At 47.8% G+C, this 18,615-nt stretch overlaps 1 protein-coding gene across 1 annotated transcript; it reads right to left on the bottom strand.

Moving 5' to 3' along the window:
- Positions 1-4,576: 4,576 nt before the first annotated feature.
- LOC308164142 (T-complex protein 1 subunit beta-like) lies at positions 4,577-10,552 on the bottom strand (the record flags this gene model as incomplete). Its single annotated transcript, XM_080538288.1, has 13 exons — positions 4,577-4,614; positions 4,811-4,952; positions 5,145-5,244; positions 5,376-5,479; positions 5,782-5,910; positions 6,027-6,146; positions 6,576-6,679; positions 7,056-7,183; positions 9,182-9,282; positions 9,528-9,730; positions 9,995-10,107; positions 10,274-10,350; positions 10,528-10,552. 13 exons carry the CDS (start codon positions 10,550-10,552, stop codon positions 4,584-4,586), a joined length of 1,377 nt encoding a protein of 458 aa, XP_080394414.1. The 3' UTR covers positions 4,577-4,583.
- Positions 10,553-18,615: the final 8,063 nt, after the last annotated feature.

The following is an 18,615-nucleotide window of genomic DNA, read 5'->3' as shown; positions in this document are numbered from 1 at the left end:
TTAGACCATATACATTGTATCTGTATTATATCTTTTGTATTTTATATAATGTCATAACAATTGTGTAGGCCTACTCTGTTGGCATAGCAGTGGTGGACTTGGGTAGGCTTTAAGTTAGAGCATTCTGCGCGCAACGCCAGCCCACACTGGTAGGCTATTGGGGGTCTTGTATTTTTGTGTGGGCAGCGTGAGCCGTGTCACTTCATTTAAAGGAACAGTGGCAGTGTTCCCCTTTTGTTTTGCTTTGCTGTGTCATATAGTTGTATGTAATGAACAGTGGTAGTGTTCTCCTTTTTGTTTGCTGTGCTGTGTTAGGGCTGGTGTGGCAGGCCGGTGTTTGAGTGTTGTGATCACTGACACCACAGGTCATGAAGATCCTGGAGAGGCTAGTGCTGCAACACCTTAAGCCCCAGGTGAAGGACTTCCTGGACCCCCGGCAGTTTGCATACCAGGAGAGCATGGGGGTGGAGGATGCCATCATTTACATGCTGCACAGGGCCTACACACACCTGGAGAGGCCACAGAGCATGGTGAGGACCATGTTCTTCGACTTCTCCAGTGCATTTAACACTATCAAGCCATCACTGCTGGCTGACAAACTAGCAGTGATGTGTGTGGAGGACTCCCTGACGGCTTGGATCCACAACTACCTCACAGACAGACGTCAGTATGTGAGACTGCAGGGCTGTCAGTCTGAGGTGGTGGTGTGCAACAGCGGTGCCCCCCAGGGAACTGTTCTGTCACCCTTTCTCTTCACCCTCTATACCTCCGACTTCCAGTTTAGCTCCGACCAGTGCCACCTGCAGAAGTTTTCTGATGACTCCTCTATCGTCGGTAACATCACAGACGACAGGGATGAGGAGTACAGGGCCCTGGTGGAGAGCTTTGTGCAGTGGTGCGACACCAACTACCTTTTGCTTAACACCAGCAAAACAAAGGAGTTGGTGGTGGATTTTAGGAGGAAGAGAAGGACCCCAGCCCCCATCACCATCAAGGGGGTGGAAGTCGAGAGGGTGGACTCCTACAGGTACCTGGGAGTACAAATTAATAACAAACTGGACTGGACTGACAACACCGAGGCTCTTCTCAGGAAAGGGCAGAGCAGACTGTTTTTCCTGAGAAGGCTGAGGTCTTTCGGTGTCTGCAACAAGCTGCTGCGAATGTTTTATCAGTCGGTGGTTGCCAGCGTTCTGTTCTTCGCCGTGGCCTGCTGGGGTGGAAACATCTGTGCCAGGGATGCTGCGAAGCTAAACAAACTGGTGAAGAAGGCCAGCTCTGTGGTGGGGACCGGGCTGGACAGCCTAGAGGTGGTGGCAGAACAGAGGATGGGGAAAAAACTGGCGGCCATGCTGGCCAATCCCTCCCACCCGATGTACTGCGAGCTGGCGGGGATGAGGAGCAAGTTCAGCCACAGATTTGTTCTCCCCCGTCAAAGTACAAAAAGATTTGTACAGTCCTTTGTTCCAGCTGCACTCCGACTCTACAACCAGGCCCTGCAGGGTGGGGGAGACCTGGAGCTGGAACTTAGGAACTTGGAACTTTTTACTTATTGAGCCTGCACTGTTTTATGTATTGTATTGAATGTTTTCTGTCTGCCCTAACTGAGCTGTTTGACAACAAAATTTCCCCATTGGGGACAATAAAGGTTTTCAATCAATCAATCAATCGCTATATGCGGGTCTGATTTATGATTTCTCATTTATTAAACAACATACCCTTTTTTTGGCTCCAGGTGGGCGGGGCTATACATGACTGAGTATCACACCTAGGTTGTGTGAGGGGGGGGGGAAATGTTACGTCTGTGTTTACGACAGTTTGGGCTTTACGACATGTGCCGTATTACGTTTTGGTGTTACACTCGTGTTTGATTAAATGGAGTACACGTTCCAACTTGAAGCTCTGAGTTCAGTCTCCATTATTGAACATAACAGTACCCTATCACAGTGGGCATAAAAGTTGTATCAAGACTAGTCTATTTGGGGGCTAGTTGCGGGTGAGTTTGCCCGAACCATTCAGGTCTATGCCCTGTCCCAAACAGCTATGTCACATGAATTTTATATATACAGTATTGTTAAATAAAGAACGATGTATTTTCTATTACCAAACCCTGGTGTGCTTCCTGAATTCTCATCCATGTGACATGTTTCCCGGACCAACCCGGTAAAAAAAGGTGGTGGCAGCGCTATCTCTAGAACCCCAAATTGCCTTTCATACCCCATACTTGGGTTTATTTCACTATCATAAGGTCTAGTTATGGTGGGGCCCAATACTATTCTTTCATAGGGCCCAAAATTCGACCAGCGTCCCTGCAACAATAAATGCAAAGGGCCCCTTGAGCTCTTGGGCCCCTGGGCCTGGGCCCGGTAGGCCCGTTCGGTAATAATATTACGGGTCATATATTATATTATGTCTGTGTGCTTTATCTCTGACAACACTGGGAACATTTTTACAAAACGTTGGTCAATAATGCGTCTTAAAACTACACTGATTGGCCGAATTTTGAATAAACTTGGTTGAATCATCTTGCGTCTTGCCAGAGAGAAGTTGTGACCCTATCCCTTGACAAATAAAATAAATAAACAAATAAACAAGTAGAGGGCGGCCCACCTATTTGACGAAAAAGGCACTTCCACCTAGTCTGACTCTGTGCCAGTACCTGCCCTCTGTCTCTCATTTCCCAATCGTTTAAACACGTTTCCTGAAACTAAAGCCACAAAATTAATTAAATTGTCAAAACTCCAAAATCTCTTCTCAAAACGTATTCTTTCCAGCAAAACCAAATCCACCCTCAATAAAACCGGACCCATCACACTCACCATTGATGACACTACCATCACCCCCTCCCCCCTGGCTCACAACCTCGGCTTCATCCTGGACCCCACCCTCTCATTTGATCCCCACGTCAGCTCCATCGTCAAGACCTCCTACTTCCACTTCCGCAACATAGCAAAAATCAGACACTGCCTCTCCCCGCCCGCTGCTGAATCGCTCATCCACGCCTTCATCTCCTCCCGCCTTGACTACTGCAACTCCCTACTCACCGGCATCACCTCCCGCTCCCTCCATAGACTCCAGATGGTCCAAAACTCTGCTGCACGCCTCCTTTCAAACACCCGCTCCCGTGACCACATCACTCCTGTCCCCCACTCTCTCCACTGGCTCCCCATCAAAGAACGCATCCAATTCAAAATCCTCATCCTCACATACAAAGCCCTCCATAGCCTGGCCCCCCCTTACCTGACTGACCTCCTTCTCCCCCACCGCCCTACCCGTACCCTCCGATCCTCATCCATTGTTCCCCTCACTGTCCCACCCTCAAAACTCAAAGGCTTCGGTCACCGTGCCTTTTCACGAGCTGCACCCCGCCTCTGGAACTCTCTCCCCCAATCACTCAGAGACTCACCCTCACTCCTCACTTTTAAATCCCACCTCAAAACCTACCTGTTCTCCCATGCCTACAGCCTCCCCTACCCCTAGCCATCTCCCCCATCCCGGCGCCCCCGCCCCCCCCCCCCCCCATGACACGCATACAACCTCCCCTACCCCTACCCCTACCCATCTCCCCTAACCCTGCCACCCCCCTGATATGCATACAGCCTCCCCTACCCCTAACCACCTCCCCTGTCCCTACCCCCCCCCCCCCCCCCCTCCCCGTTCGCTGACCTAGAGATTGGATAGGGGCACACAAAGTCCCTGTACGGACAACAACCAGATTGATTTCCTCTGAGGACAAGATGGACTGAGAGTGATGCTGGAGATATTCCCTGAATCTATTATGACTAATGGACAAAGTAACCTGTGACACAAAGCGAACTATTGAGGACACAAGTAAGAATGCGATACCCACGATGACCTGTCTGTTTTTTGTTCTTTGTTATTCATGTAAAAAAAGAAAAGAAAAATGAAGTATAAAAGTCTTCCTCCTCCTCTTCGTCTCTGTTCTCCATATATGTATTTAAACAGAGTAGTCTACAGAATGTATTTGAACATAGAGTAGCCTATTTCAGTGTCGCTTAACTACACTGACCAAGGAGCATGTGCTGTACCTACAGTATGACTGCACATTGAACGTCCTGTGATGTTGTAATGTACCTTTGATTAGTTCTACTGAAACTGCAACCATTGCCCCCCAAAAACCATGCTGTCTACAGGATCCTAGCTGGACTTAGTGGCACAGAGCAGGAACAATCAGACTACTTGAGTCTATTCAGAGGGATGTACAACATGGTCCTCATCATAGTGATTGTAGTGTACTGTGTCATTAATGTCTTTTTCCCCAATCCATATTCTACACAACATAGTGGCTACACACAAAACTAAAGAACACAGGAGGGCAAAGCGCTAATTAATTTTATTATTTCAGTAAACAAATAAACGTCAATTTAACGATGACGCAGTACAGAACAGGACTCTGCAGGGCTTCCTCCGCACTGGCGACAGCGATGACAGAGACGACTAGACACGGCACAGCGTTGGAGGTCATAAATACACATGACTGGAGGGGTTCCCTCACAGTGATGACTTCTCAACCCCCTCCTCCTCCTCCTCCTCCTCCTCCTCCTTCTCTCTTCCGTTGGGCAGAACTAACAGGGGTGGTGGTCTGGTACACGCTTCCTGCAAGGGACATGGAGAAGAAAAATCAGGAGACGTTCAACTAAATACCCCCCATGGTTAGATTAGAAAGAACTAGAAAGAGGGACTACGGAAAATGCAGAAGGAGGGAGTGAGTGAAAGGGGGAAAGAGAGGGACACATACTGATAGAAATGGAGAGAAAGAAGAGAGAGAGAGAGAGCTAGTCAGTGTCCAGACCTGGGAGCAGCCTTGATGATGTTGTCAACGCGGAGGATCATCTCAGCGGCCTCGGCTGCGCTCAGCAGCACCTGTCTCTTCAGCTGGAAGCTCTCTGTCACGCCCAGCTCCGCCATGTCCCCGATGGTGCCCTGGTTCATGTCTGGACACACAGGAAATGGTCATCACACAAAGGATATGGTCATCGCACACAGGATATGGGAGGAGAGACAGCTCTCAGAGAATGATAGAAGAGGAGAGAGGGAGTGATAGAGGGAGGGAGCGAGAGAGAGACAGAGAGAGGGAGAGATCGAGGGAGGGAGTGAGAGAGAGAGGGAGGGAGAGAGAGGAAGACTCAGCCCGTAGGTAGTCTTGTTCTCCTGGTGAGCCGCCCTCAACTGAGCTACCAAGTCAGCGCTGTCATAGCCTGCGTTGTCTGCAATGGTGGTGGGCAGCTACACACACACACACACACACACACACACACACACACACACACACACACACACACACACACAGGTTAATGTACCGTTTAACAATGGCAGTAGAACACATGAAGAGGTCAGGAGAGGAAGAGAAGCCGTACCATTCTGAGAGCTTTGGCGAAGGACTCCATGGCAACGGCCTCCTTTCCTGGGGTCCTATTGGCCAGATCTGACACCACGCGGGCCATCAACATCTCTGAGCAGCCTGGGGGGAGGGGGTAGGATTGCAGCTGAGACTAAAGTACAGTGTGTGTGTGTGTGTGTATATACTTGTTCAAGCTGCAGTGTGTGTACACATGTACATGGGAGATAGTCTATCTGTGTGTTGAGGTGGTGAGTGTGTCTCGAGGTGTGTGTGTGTGTCGAGGTCTGTGCGTGCGTGTTGGTCTGTGTCGAGGTGAGTGTGTGTCGGTCGAGGTCTGTGCGTGCGTGTGTGTCGAGGTGTGTGTGTGTGTGTGTGTGTGTGTGTCAAGGTGAGTGTGTCGAGGTGTGTGTGTGTGCTCTCACCCCCTCCGTAGACGGTGCGCGTCTCCTTGACGGTCTGCGCCAGGACACAGAGGGCGTCGTGGAGGGAGCGCTCTGCCTCGTCCAGGATCTGCTGGGTGGCTCCGCGCAGCACAATGGTGCACGCCTCCCCTGAGACCCCCCACACACACACACACAGTCAGGAAGAGGATACCCAGTGAGTTTGTATAAGCCATACCAGTGTTGTTGTTTCCCGGCTGGACTACAGTTCCCAGCATGCCTCTCACCCAGGGCCACTCCAGAGAAGCGCAGTAGGGTGTCCTCCCCGATCATCACCTCCTCGATTAGCTTACAGTGTCCCAGCTTCACCAGCTCAGGGTGGTCGAACGTGGACGCAATCTCTCCACCTGAGAGAGAGAGAGAGAGAGAGAGAGTTCACACCCAGCCTCCTGTCTCACTCATCCTACCAGCCCTATGACACAGCAGCCCCCCCGTCCCCGTCCAATAACGAAGGCCAGCCCCTCCCGCTCCCCCAGGTAACCCACCTGTATCGAGGGCCAGCCCCCCAGCCCCTCCCTCCCTCCCCCTCCAGGTAACCCACCTGTATCGAAGGCCAGCCCCTCCCGCCCTCCCTCCCTCAGGTAACCCACCTGTATCAAGGGCCAGCCCCCCCGCCCCTCCCCTCCCTCCCTCCCTCCCTCCCCCAGGTAACCCACCTGTAACGAGGGCCAGCCCCACGGCCCTTCCCCTCCCTCCCTCCCTCCCCCAGGTAACCCACCTGTAACGAGGGCCAGCCCCCCGGCCCTTCCCCTCCCTCCCTCCCCCAGGTAACCCACCTGTAACGAGGGCCAGGCGCTCCACACCAGCGAAGTCGGCGTGTTCGATGGCCATGACTCCTGCCGCGGCGAACAGCTGCTCAGGGTAGTTATAGATCAGCTGCCTGTCAACCAACCAATCAGCACCATGGTCACACACTGTGGACACTGACACACGTCAGACCTTCTCAACCTGCAGAAACAGTCTGGCAGGGGGACTGACGGTAATGTTATCAGTTTACATAATTATGTGTGAGAGAGAGTGTGTGTGTGTGTGTGTGTGTGTGTGTGTGTGTGTGAGAGAGAGAGAGAGAGAGAGAGAGAGAGATAGTGTGTGTGTGAGATAGAGAGTGTGAACCTGTTGATGAAGCAGTTGAGAGTGAGAGTGTGTGTGTGTGTGTATACCTGTTGATGAAGCAGTTGAGAGTGAGAGTGTGTGTGTGTGTGTGTGTATACCTGTTGATGAAGCAGTTGAGAGTGTGTGTGTGTGTGTGTGTGTACCTGTTGATGAAGCAGTTGATGCCGTGTTTGAGGATGCGTTCCACCTTCTCCTTCATCTTCTCCTTCTCCACCATCTCGATCTCTGCTACCTTCGCTGTGGAGTCCACACGCACCCGGGAGCCAAACACCTGACACACATACACACACACACACACGTTACCTACAGGCATCTAACGCAAGGGGTGTTAGTTAGAATTAAAAAGGCGACTTGAATAACACCGGACCTCACCTTGATCTTGTCTGTGTCCATGCCTGTGTTGGATTTTGACATCCTCTAGCCCAGAGGTTCCCAAAGTGGGTGCCGCGGCACCCTGGGGTGCCGCAGCACCTGTCCGGGGGTGCCGCCAAATCTGCTCGTAAAAAAAAAAAAAAAAAAAAAGTATAATATAAAATAATAATAATAATACATTAATAAACGTTTGTTTATTACATGTGCAATGGAGTTCATAAGCAAATAAAAGATATATTTCTCAGATTTGAAAGATATTACTTTACTAACTAGGCCTACTAGTTACTAACTAACTACTCCTCACTGAAGTCTTGGACCAAGCGGTGAAAATGGTTAATTATGTCAAATCACGCCCGCTGAAGTCACGGCTGTTCAGCACATTGTGCAATGAGATGGGGTCCGAGCATGAGGGGCTCTTATTACACACAGAGGTCCGCTGGCTGTCGCGGGGCAAGGTGTTATCCCGTGTCTATGAGCTCCGAGATGAAACTGATCACTTTTGTCAGTGAGCACGACTTGCCATACAAAGAACAATTGGAAGATGAATCGTGGTGGATTAAGCTTGCTTATCTGGCAGATATTTTTAGCCACCTTAATGACCTCAACATAAAAATGCAAGGGAAGGCTGAGAATATCCTGACAGCGACAGACAAACTGAACGGATTCCGATCCAAATTGAGACGGTGGCAAGACGGGGTGGCCAAGAAAAACATTGAAATGTTTACGTTGACGGCCAATGACGCAGCACACAAGGCAGCGTCTTTCTTGAATCTGATCGCTGCGCACCTCCGTATGCTGGAGGAGAGATTTGAGTCCTATTTCCCTCCAATGAACGAAGACTTCGACTGGCTCCGGGATCCGTTCAACCCCCTCTCATCAGCATCAGCCGCTAGTTTGAGCAGCAAAGCTCCAGATGAACTGGCAGAGCTCATTATGGACCGCACACTGAAGCTCAAACATGGTGAGCTAGGTTTGGATAGGTTTTGGCTGCTTGTGGGACATGAATATCCATCTCTCTCAGAGAGCGCCATCAATGTGCTTTTACCCTTCCCAACCTCCTACTTGTGCGAGCTGGCTTTTTCTTCTCGTCAAGAACAAGACACGCACGCGTCTGTCAGTGGAACAGGACCTGCGTGTCGCGCTGTCCACTATCTCTCCCCGCATAAAGACACTCTGCTCCCAAAAGCAGGCGCATGTGTCCCACAACATATTTCTTTGCTTTGTTTCTCTCAATTTTTACAATTCTGTCATGATTATTATTGTTAAATTATTATAGTTGTGAGTTACCCGTTTGGTTCAGATGTGAAATAATAATCTCAGAATGAGCATTGAAATGAGAATTACATTTTAAGGCATTATTTTAAGCCCCCCCAAAAAGCATTGTTCCATTGATTGATTATACAGGCCTTTGATATTTTATTTGTGTGAAGAATTCCCTCTGAGTCTCCTCCCATATTGTACAATCCTTGAGGGCCACAATTTTATTTAATTTAGCGATAGTTTGACTGACCTATGCATTCTTGCCCATCCATTACAGTTCATTTATGACTTTTATTATCTTGTTAAAATTCATTGGGGCAATACTTATGTATTATATATAAACACAAATTTTCAAACCAATTCATCGTGTATTGTTTTTAGTTTAAGCTCCGAGGCATTTTAAAAATCTTCGTAGAGTTGGGGTGCCTTGGAGAAGGGGGAAAGCTTCAGGGGTGCCTTGGTTAAAAAAAGTTTGGGAACCTCTGCTCTAGCCTCTTGAGCTGGTTCACTCCAATCTTCTTGTCCAGCAGGAACCCTGGAGACACACACACACACACACACACGTTACCTACAGGCATCTAACGCAAGGGGTGTTAGTTAGAATTAAAAAGGCGACTTGAATAACACCGGACCTCACCTTGATCTTGTCTGTGTCCATGCCTGTGTTGGCGATCAGGATTTTGACGTCCTCTAGCCTCTTGGGCTGGTTCACTCCAATCTTCTTGTCCAGCAGGAACCCTGGAGGAACGCAGAAGGAGAAACTGTCAGAAGCTCCAATCCTCACCTGGCCCCCCCATCTTCATCCAGGTAGGAGTCTGAGGCTGCACTCCCCCTGCCCCGCTCACACACACACACCTTCATCCAGGTAGGAGTTTATGAGGCTGCCCCCCCCTCACACACACACACATCCAGGTAGGAGTCTATGAGGCTGCGCGCCCCCCACACACACACACACACACACACACACACACACACACACACACCTTCGTCCAGGTAGGAGTCTATGAGGCTGCCCCCCAGCTTCTTGATGACGTGGATGGCCTCCAGGTTCCCGGAGCCCTTCAGGCGGAGGACGGCGGACACGGCCAGCTTGGCGAAGTGGTCCTTGTGGTGCGTCAGCAGCTTGGAGGACAGCGTGGTGCGGGAGATGTTCAACAGGTCCATCTGGAACTTCTCCTGGTCATCACTGCGGAGGGGGGAGGAGAGGAAGAGGGGAGAGGTTAGTTTACACATAAGATGCAACATTCAGCAATATTCATAGCATCAGTGGAGGTTTGGCCATCCTCATACTGCTATAATGTGTAAATAGACTGCCCTCCAGTGGCCAGAACAGGTACCATGCCTCATTGTTTTACTATCTGCTATTCCATAATAAGCTGAGGACCATCATTTCACTATCCGACCATCCCCATAATAGGTCAGTGGTAGAGCCGGAGGTCAGAGGTCATACCCGTGGTCCACGGCTGCCTCTTTCAGGGCCTCGCGGGCGGCCTGGGTCGCCTTCCTCCAGCCTGAGATGATGATCTGGGGGTGGATCTTCTTAGCAATGAGGAGCTCAGCTTCCTGGAATCCACCAAAATACACACCCAAGATCATATAACAAATAAGAGAACCACTATTCATCTCAGTTCCTTTGGACAAGGCCATCATGCATCCTCATAGATATTCTACTGATGGATACAGATAAGTCATGTGACCGGTGTGATGTCACAGCAGTCGCTACGGTTACCCTGAGCAGCTCAGCAGCCAGCACGGTCACGGAGGTGGTGCCGTCTCCAACCTCGTCATCCTGCACCTTGGACATGTCTGAGGAAGGAGTATATCAGGGTACCAATCCTAGGGGGAGGGAGGCAGAAATCAGAGGGCGAGCTCATTGATAACGGTTATCTTTATTATTCCATGCATTACAATGACCCTGTCGTCCGATTTCTACCTCTGGCCAGCCTCCCCCCGTCCTCTACAGCCAGAGCACCAGCCACTCACCAACCAGGATCTTGGCAGCGATCATTGGACCTGATATTTAATGTTCTCACTGCAAACCTGGCCACACACGCTCTCGCCATATTCGTTGGTCAATATAATGTTTTGATTGGTCTCATAACGCACAGACTGTTGTTTCGTATGTGTTTCAGTAGTTGCCTCACCCTCGATAGTGGAACTCGCATTTAAGAAGTTACACAGAGGGAGGATAGGTTTGTTTTTCAAGGCCCTGACTAAAGCGAAATTGTTCAAATTCTCTGCGTCGGATTCTAGAAGGACACTAGTGCTTGTCTCAACCTCCATCGAATTACAGGATAACTCAGGCCTCTTACCCTTTATTTTAGTCCCATCTTTAGATATAAAACCCGGTCTGTCTTCTTTATTTGCAATAATAGGTCTTGTTGTACAGTGTTAAACAACCCCTCCTGGAAGCACATGTCTCTGGGACAACAGAGGTATCTATAGTAGTGTTATTCTAGGACAACAGAGGTATCTATAGTAGTGTTATTCTAGGAAAAGATCCTCCGGCGAGCAGGCTTCACTCAAGTGTTTTGGCCAGGCCTCGTCTCCTGCCGTGTCTACAGTGGGCCCTCCGAACCTGAAAGGTAATCTAGCCTGCAGGCTCTGATTGGAGAGAGACTTGGAGCAAATTCTGCAGTGTAGAACTCCAAATGGGCAATAGGCTGAACCAGTGGTCTTATGGCTATTTCGCAATGAAAAAATAAATGGATTCTTAATAGGACTAGATGTTAAAATCCCTAAATAATTAGCACAACAATTGACTGAGTGGAGCTGGAGATGTCCTCTTGGGTGGAGTGGAATTTGGCAATGGTCACGTGGTGCCACCAGTACGACACATCTTCAGTTGTGGTCCCCGACCTCATTGGGTGTTTCGGCCATTTATCACAAGACACCCTCTGCCGAGGTTGGCCCACCACAGGCTGATCAGGCCTGGGTGTGCGTCGCACGGTGGCACCACGTGGTCATTTGGGAGCCCATGTTGGGTCCCTACGTTTCAGCCACAGCCAGTGACTGCTCCGTTCTGCTGCAGTGGACAGTTCTTTAATTTCCTTCCGTTGGGCCTGTCCTCTGATCCCTACTGCCCTCAGGAGCCTTGTGGTGGAGCTGGCTACAAAGCCTCTGCAGCCCACCTCCACTGGCCACACCTTCACGTTCCAGCCCCGCCCCTCTGCTTCGACTGCTAAGTTGGCATACCGCAGCCTCTTCCGTTCGAATGCCTCATCGATGGCCTCCTCCCATGGGACCGTCAGTTCTACGATGAAGACACGCCGGCAGGACTTGGACCAGAGGACTAGGTCTGGGCGCAGGTTGGTCGCTGCATATATATATATATATATGTCCATGTCATTCACTTTCACTCACGCTTCTTGTCATTCATGCGCAAAGTGTCTACACTTATCACCTGTAAATGCGTTGATTGATTGATTGATTGAAAACTTTATTAGAAGATTTGCAGAAGTAGGTACATGAAAGTACATATTACATACAAGGTCAACTAACAGGATAAAAACCCAAGAAAGCCACTGGCTTATTTCAATTGGGGTCCTTTATTCTCAATTCATCGTTACATGTAAGACCGACAAAAAAGATAATACAGACAAATAACTAGTACTATCTACAAGATAAACATACATCCAACATGGGAAGAACAATACAACAAAACATAAGGTATGTACAGCGGGTAGGACAGGTGGGGACATACACCACAGGTGGGGGCGGGGGACAAAACACAAAGTATGTACAGTGGGTAGTTCGGGCAGGGGGACAGACATATAATATGTACAATGGGTAGTTCGGGCGGGGGGACAAAACAACAAGTATGTACAGTTTTTTATTTAGAGGGTCCAGTTACGGATTGCAGCCTCCTGTAAATGTTTTTTGAGAGTGGTTTTGAAGGTGGGCAGTGTTTTGCACTCCTTTAAGATTATAGGAAGGGCGTTCCACATTTTTACTGCATAGTTTGCAAACGAGTTTAACCCCTTGTTTGTGGTGCAACGCGGTTGAACGTGGTTCGTGGAGCTTCCTCTGGTATTGTATGTGTGGACGTTGTTCACTTTTTGGAAGTATGTTGACAGGTACTTGGGTGTCTTTGTGGTGTAGCGTATCTTGAAGACCAGGCCCAGTGCAAGCTGCTGCACTCTGTCAACTACTCGTAGCCAATCAAGGCTCAAAAAATGAGCAGCGGTTAGATGTGTCCTAGGGTTGAGGCCTAGCAGAAGCCTAACCAGTTTATTTTGGGCTGTCTGGAGTCTTGTTTTTTGGGCCTTTGTGGTTCTATAGTACCATGATGTTACGGCATAGTCGAAGTGACATTGAATGAGAGCTCCTGATAGGGTCCTCAGTGTGTTTTTACTGACAAGTGAGGATATCCTGTACAAGAATCTAGTTCTATGGTTCACTTTTTTGATTACTTTTGCTGCCATTTTATCTCCGGAAAGATTTGCCTCTAAGATGGAGCCCAGGTATGTAATATCCTCTTTTCTTGTGATATTAATGTTACCCACTTTTATTTTGAAATTTACAGCCTTTCTGAGTTTAGATGGGGATCCGTATAGGATGGTTTCAGTTTTACCTAGGTGTATTGATAGTTTATTGTCAGCTAGCCAGATGCAGATTCTACTCAGTTCAGTGCTTAGCGCTTTTTCCACCTGCAATATGTCCCTGTCAGAGACCAGCAGAGCCGAGTCATCCGCGAACAGGAACAAATTGCAATCACATGCTGATGACATGTCATTCACATATATTAGGAACAGTAAAGGTCCCAATATGCTTCCTTGTGGAACGCCGCAGGTCACTGGGAGGGGGGGGGACAGTGTTCCGTTCACACTAACCACCTGTTCCCTCCCCTCTAAGTAGGATTGCATCCAGCTCACCGATGTTCTATCGAACCCAATTGCTTTCAGTTTATCTAACAATATGTGGTGATCTACTGTGTCGAAGGCCTTCTGGCGGTCCAGCATGACCATGCCGCAGTACTTGCCCGAGTCCACCTCATGGTTGATGTGGTCGTTCAAATAGAGAAGGCATGTGTCAGTGGAATGGGATGTTCTGAATCCTGATTGAAATTCATACATCAGATTTTTTTCGGTAAGGTACCTATCAACCTGTTCATAAACTATTTTTTCCATAAGTTTCGAGATGGAATTAAGAATAGAAACAGGTCGGTAGTTGCCTGGGTCTAATTTGCTTCCTTTTTTATACAGTGGGGTTACCCTTGCTATTTTAAAGTCAAGGGGGACGTGTCCCTGTTTGATGGAGAGGTTTATTATGTGGGTGATGATTGGGGTAATGGAGGCAGCTGAGTCTTTTAGAAATCTGGCTGGAATATTGTCATGGCCCGTGGCCTTTTCTGAGTGTAGAGCGCCCAGTTTTTTAAACACCTCATCGTTTGACACCATGGAGAGTTTAAAATCATCTTTGCGTACACCCAGTTTATTGTAGAACGCACAGATGTGCTCTACACCATAACGCCCTGAGTGGGGTGGTAGATTGTTAACTAATTTAGTGGCTTTATGGTTGTAAAGAAAGTGTTTAAGCACTTAGCCACATCCAGCTTGTCTGTAAAGAGAGAATCTCCAGATTTTATGCTGATGTTTGTAGACCTGGTTTTGAGTTTTTGACTGCAACCTAGTTGGCTATTAAGTAGCTTCCAAAGGTCACGTGGTTTGTTTAAGTTTTCTTCGATTTTGTTATCGAGGTATTTTTTCTTAGCAGATTTGGTCATGGTAATTACCTGATTGCATAGTTTGTTGCATTGTTTTTTAATTTTCTCAAAGTGGGTTTTGAGATCTTCGTTTAAGTGTTTCACTAATTTTGATTTGCATTTTTGAACTTCAGAGCATTTTAGGTCTCTGACTTTCATAGCATTTAGAATGTCCGAAATCATCCATGGTTCCGATCAGGCTTTAACCCTGGTGGTTCTCATGGGGGCTATACTGTCAATAATATTTAGGAATTTGGTTTTGAAACCTAGCCATGCCTCCTCAACCTGTGTGCTTTTTAGTTCATCTAACCAGTCTTGATTCTCCAGTTTATGGTTTAAGGCCTCACTAGAATAGGATTTAAGGGATCTAGTGGTTACAGTTTTATGACCGCCAGCCTTGGGTTTATGCTTTTTACGAGTGCAAAAGATCATGTAATGATCACTTAGCCCACATACAATAACCCCACTCTTGGAGATTTTGGACTCATCCGATGTTAGAATGAGATCTATGGTGGTTTGAGTAGAAATACACACCCTAGTGGGTTTGGTAATTTGTTGGCGGAGACCGTGTAATTCAGAAAACCTAGTGAAGGATTTGAAGCCGGATGCTTCATTTCTGAGCATGTCCGTGTTCCAATCCCCAATAAGAATCTTTTCCACACAGTCAACGTCATCCAAGCACCCCTCAAGAATATCATAGAAATCATTCTGATCGGGAGGTCTGTAGATAGTACCAACCAGCACCGGTTTTGCTTTGTTAAAGATAATTTCAACCCAAACAGATTCTAATTTGTCACGATTCAGGTCATACCGGGTGTTAAAGATAATATCGTTGTGAATGTACATGCAGACACCACCCCCATACCTGTTCCTGTCGTTTCTGATGACTGAGTAGTTTGCTATTTCAATCTCTGGGTCTTTGATTGATTCATCAAACTTGGTCTCAGAGAAGCTCAAAATGTGAACCTTGCTGTCATGGAACATTTCTCTGATTTGGTCCAGTTTAGGCACAAGACTGTTCACATTAAGGTGAACAATATGCAGGCCCTTACTGCTGTGTCCAAAAAGAGTGTTCATGTCCTTGACTTGGAAATAGTCTCCATTCAGGTCATCGTCAAGTTGAGGATTGGGGGATGGGGGGGGTCGCCCATTGTTCAACGGTTTCGGTAGAGAGTCTCCGGGTGGAGGAGGGGGGGTCGTCGCCGGGTGGGGGAGGGAGGGGGGGTCGTCGCCGGGTGGGGGAGGGAGGGGGGAGGGGGGGTCGTCGCCGGGTGGTGGAGGGGGACGTCGTTGGTGGTGTTTATACCGGCCGTAAGATGCCTCCAGGATTCGGTGAAACGAGCCATGAAAACTGCATTAAAGGCCGGGAAGTAGCCGTAGTCTCCCCAGGTCTCGGTGGTTGGAGATGGGACATCAATGGGGGTTGTGTGAGGGGGCTGGGGGTCCTCGGTCTCGTCCGAGGCGGCGGTGGTGGTGGTGACGCCTCTGTGTTCACTGGATAGCTGGTGGAAGCTAGGTGGGGGGCTAATGTTGTTAGCATAGCTACCCTTTGTTTTGATAGCCTCGTCTGAATCCAGGAAGTCCGCTGCTGGTGCCGGTTTGACGACAATGGCGTCGCTAGCAACAGTTGCCTGGGAAAGGCACAGCTGCTCTCTGGCCAAACGTGTAGCCTGCCTGGTTGTAACTGGACCGGGATTCAGCTGAATGTCTCCCGAGAGAAGTAGGTAGAGACAGATCATGGTCCTTCGGTCCATTCTACCTGCCGGAAGATGCGCCGGAACCCACTAGACTAGACGGTTTGACCTGCTGCCATTTCAATGTTTGGCATGAAAATGTACCCTCTGATCTTTCTCGACCCCGTGAACAGTGACGCCTAATTATTTAAAAAGTACGGTCTTGTGCACTTCATACGCTCACTTGCGGATAGCAATTAATACTGCGACACGTTAATTACACCTTCCTCTTTATTTAGGAGACTTGAAATTTCCCATTAGACTCACACAGTCACAGAGCGTTGTTATGGTGTTGAAGCTAGTCTTCTAGTGCCATCTAGCGAGTTGATGCTCGGATAAAGCTGTGAGTTGAGTGGGGACTAGACAACATTCTAAGAGGTCAGGCTTTTGAACCACCTGTTTTCGTGATGAGCGACACGGCGTGACGTTACAATTATAAGGTTCTATCTCCCTTTTTGTTAAAATTGAGTTGTTTACATAATCTGATCCATTAGGTGTTTATTAATGCCTGTGTGGTGTTATTTTAAAAATGTTGACATTTTTGACTTAGTAATTCATAAAATACAAAGGTTCCATCTCACAAAACATAATGGAATGTTAAAACTTTGACGCTCAATATCTCTGAACTACCCTAAACGGAGATAGAACCTTATAATTCTAAGCTCACGAATTGATTAAGTTTACGAAGACAATTCAAGTAACTTCTAAGTAGCCTAAGTAAGTGTTGGCCTGCACTTGTTTCTTGGAATATCTTCCCTGATCCTGTGCATTCAATAATGATAGTACAGAGTAGACAACGTGATTAGTCTGCTAAAGCATATTTACCCCCCAAAAAAGCAACCATCAATGTAGGCCTACTGTTTACCAGGAACTGAACAATGTATTATGATATTGACTTGTTAATAACAATAGTATAACATTATCATAAATAATATGAATTAGCAAAAAATAATAACCGTTATTATGTTATTATCGTTCATAATATGAATACTATTTCGACATACAGTATATGTTTTTGACACATGGAAGGTGTCCTTGAAGAATCTTCTGTTCAAACGGGAGGGGGGTGGGGGGCTCCGTAGGGGGGGGGGGGGGGGGGGGGCTCCGTAGGGGGGGGGGGGGGTGCTCAGGAGGGGGGCCAGTGCAAAGCGAAGCGTCATGTTTCGGACAGCCGGGGTTGGTTGGAGGCGCATCATCAAGGAGCACGCGGCCTTGGTGTCAGACGGAGCCGTTTGAAGTGTCTGTTACAGACCGATTTGATCAGGTGAGCGGAGATTATCGAGGATTAGCTAGTCCCTCGTCTCTCCCTTTCAACATCCCCGTCTTTCATTATAGCCCTTGCTGAGGCAGAAATTATTCCTAATCAGAAATGTAACAAGGATATATTTAGAATCAGATAGGTCCAGCGATGTGGGCCCAGTATGTCTTAAATGTGACTATATAGGGAGGAGGGATGGTTTGAATGTCAACCGTTTAGGTCAGATCATCTTTGTTGTTATAGAAGATGTTATCTTTCCCTGTTCAAAGGTTTTATTTTTTTTATTTTTTTTATTTGCCATTGACAGATTTCAATGTTTACGCAACAAATCCATAGTGACACACACACACACACACACACACACAACCCCAAACACACGCAGGGCGCCCACATACACAGACACACACACACACACTCCCCCGCCCCCCTTTCCTAGACCGATAACTTTAGGTTATTTACATAACCCCAGTTCTCTGAGTAGTATTCGTGAGTATCTCACTATGGGAACGCCCCCTGCGTGACCTCATCAGAAACTGAATTACACTGCGCCAGCCTATTGGCTGGCCCAGGCGACGCTTGTGTCACGAGGGACGGGACCCTCCGCCTATATAAAGCGTACACACAGCGTCTGTCGTCATTCAAAACAAGCAACCTCTTTCTCGCTTCTAAAGCAAGGAGGGTGGTCCGGTGAGATACTCACGAATACTACTCAGAGAACCGGGGTTATGTAAATAACCTAAAGTTCTCTTTCATAGTATTCGTTTCGTATCTCACTATGGGAATATACTTACTCCCGTATTGCCAGACCTGCCTGTAAAACGACAACTGTCCCAGAATGGACCCTCACACTCTACATGGGTCACCAACAGGCGGCCCGCGGGCCAGATGCGGCCCACCAAAGCTTTCCATCGGGCCCGCCGAATATTCATGTTTTTACGGGTTTTTTTAACGTTTTTTTTTTTTTTCCCCGAAAATGAGGGAAATACCGTTTAGAACATATATCATAGATAGATTCATATAGTTCTTACAATGCAGGAGGAGTCAGACCTACCTCATTCACAAAGCTGCAGCCTTGCTTCTGGTTGGGCACTAAATAGCAGTAGCGAAGCTGAAACTAATTCCCCTCTTTTATTAAATGGAATGCGGCAGACGTAGCGCTATTCTCATGCAAGAATGAGGACAAATTCATAGCTCTCATTTAACATTTCGTTGTATTTTATTTTTTCACATAGCCTACTCATAGGCCTATTTAACATTTCGTTTTAGTTTATTTTTCACTCTTTGTTGCTCTTGTTTAACATTTCGTAACATTAACAGTGACTTAAATAACTAACTTCTCAGTCAGAAAATGAAAAAGATTAACATCACTTAAATAA

The sequence above is a fragment of the Nansenia antarctica genome (genome assembly GCF_963989245.1).
Source record: "Nansenia antarctica genome assembly, chromosome: 8".
Lineage (NCBI taxonomy): Eukaryota > Metazoa > Chordata > Actinopteri > Argentiniformes > Microstomatidae > Nansenia > Nansenia antarctica.
The sequence above is the reverse complement of the archived record's forward strand: the minus strand, read 5'-3'. Positions and strand labels throughout refer to the sequence as shown.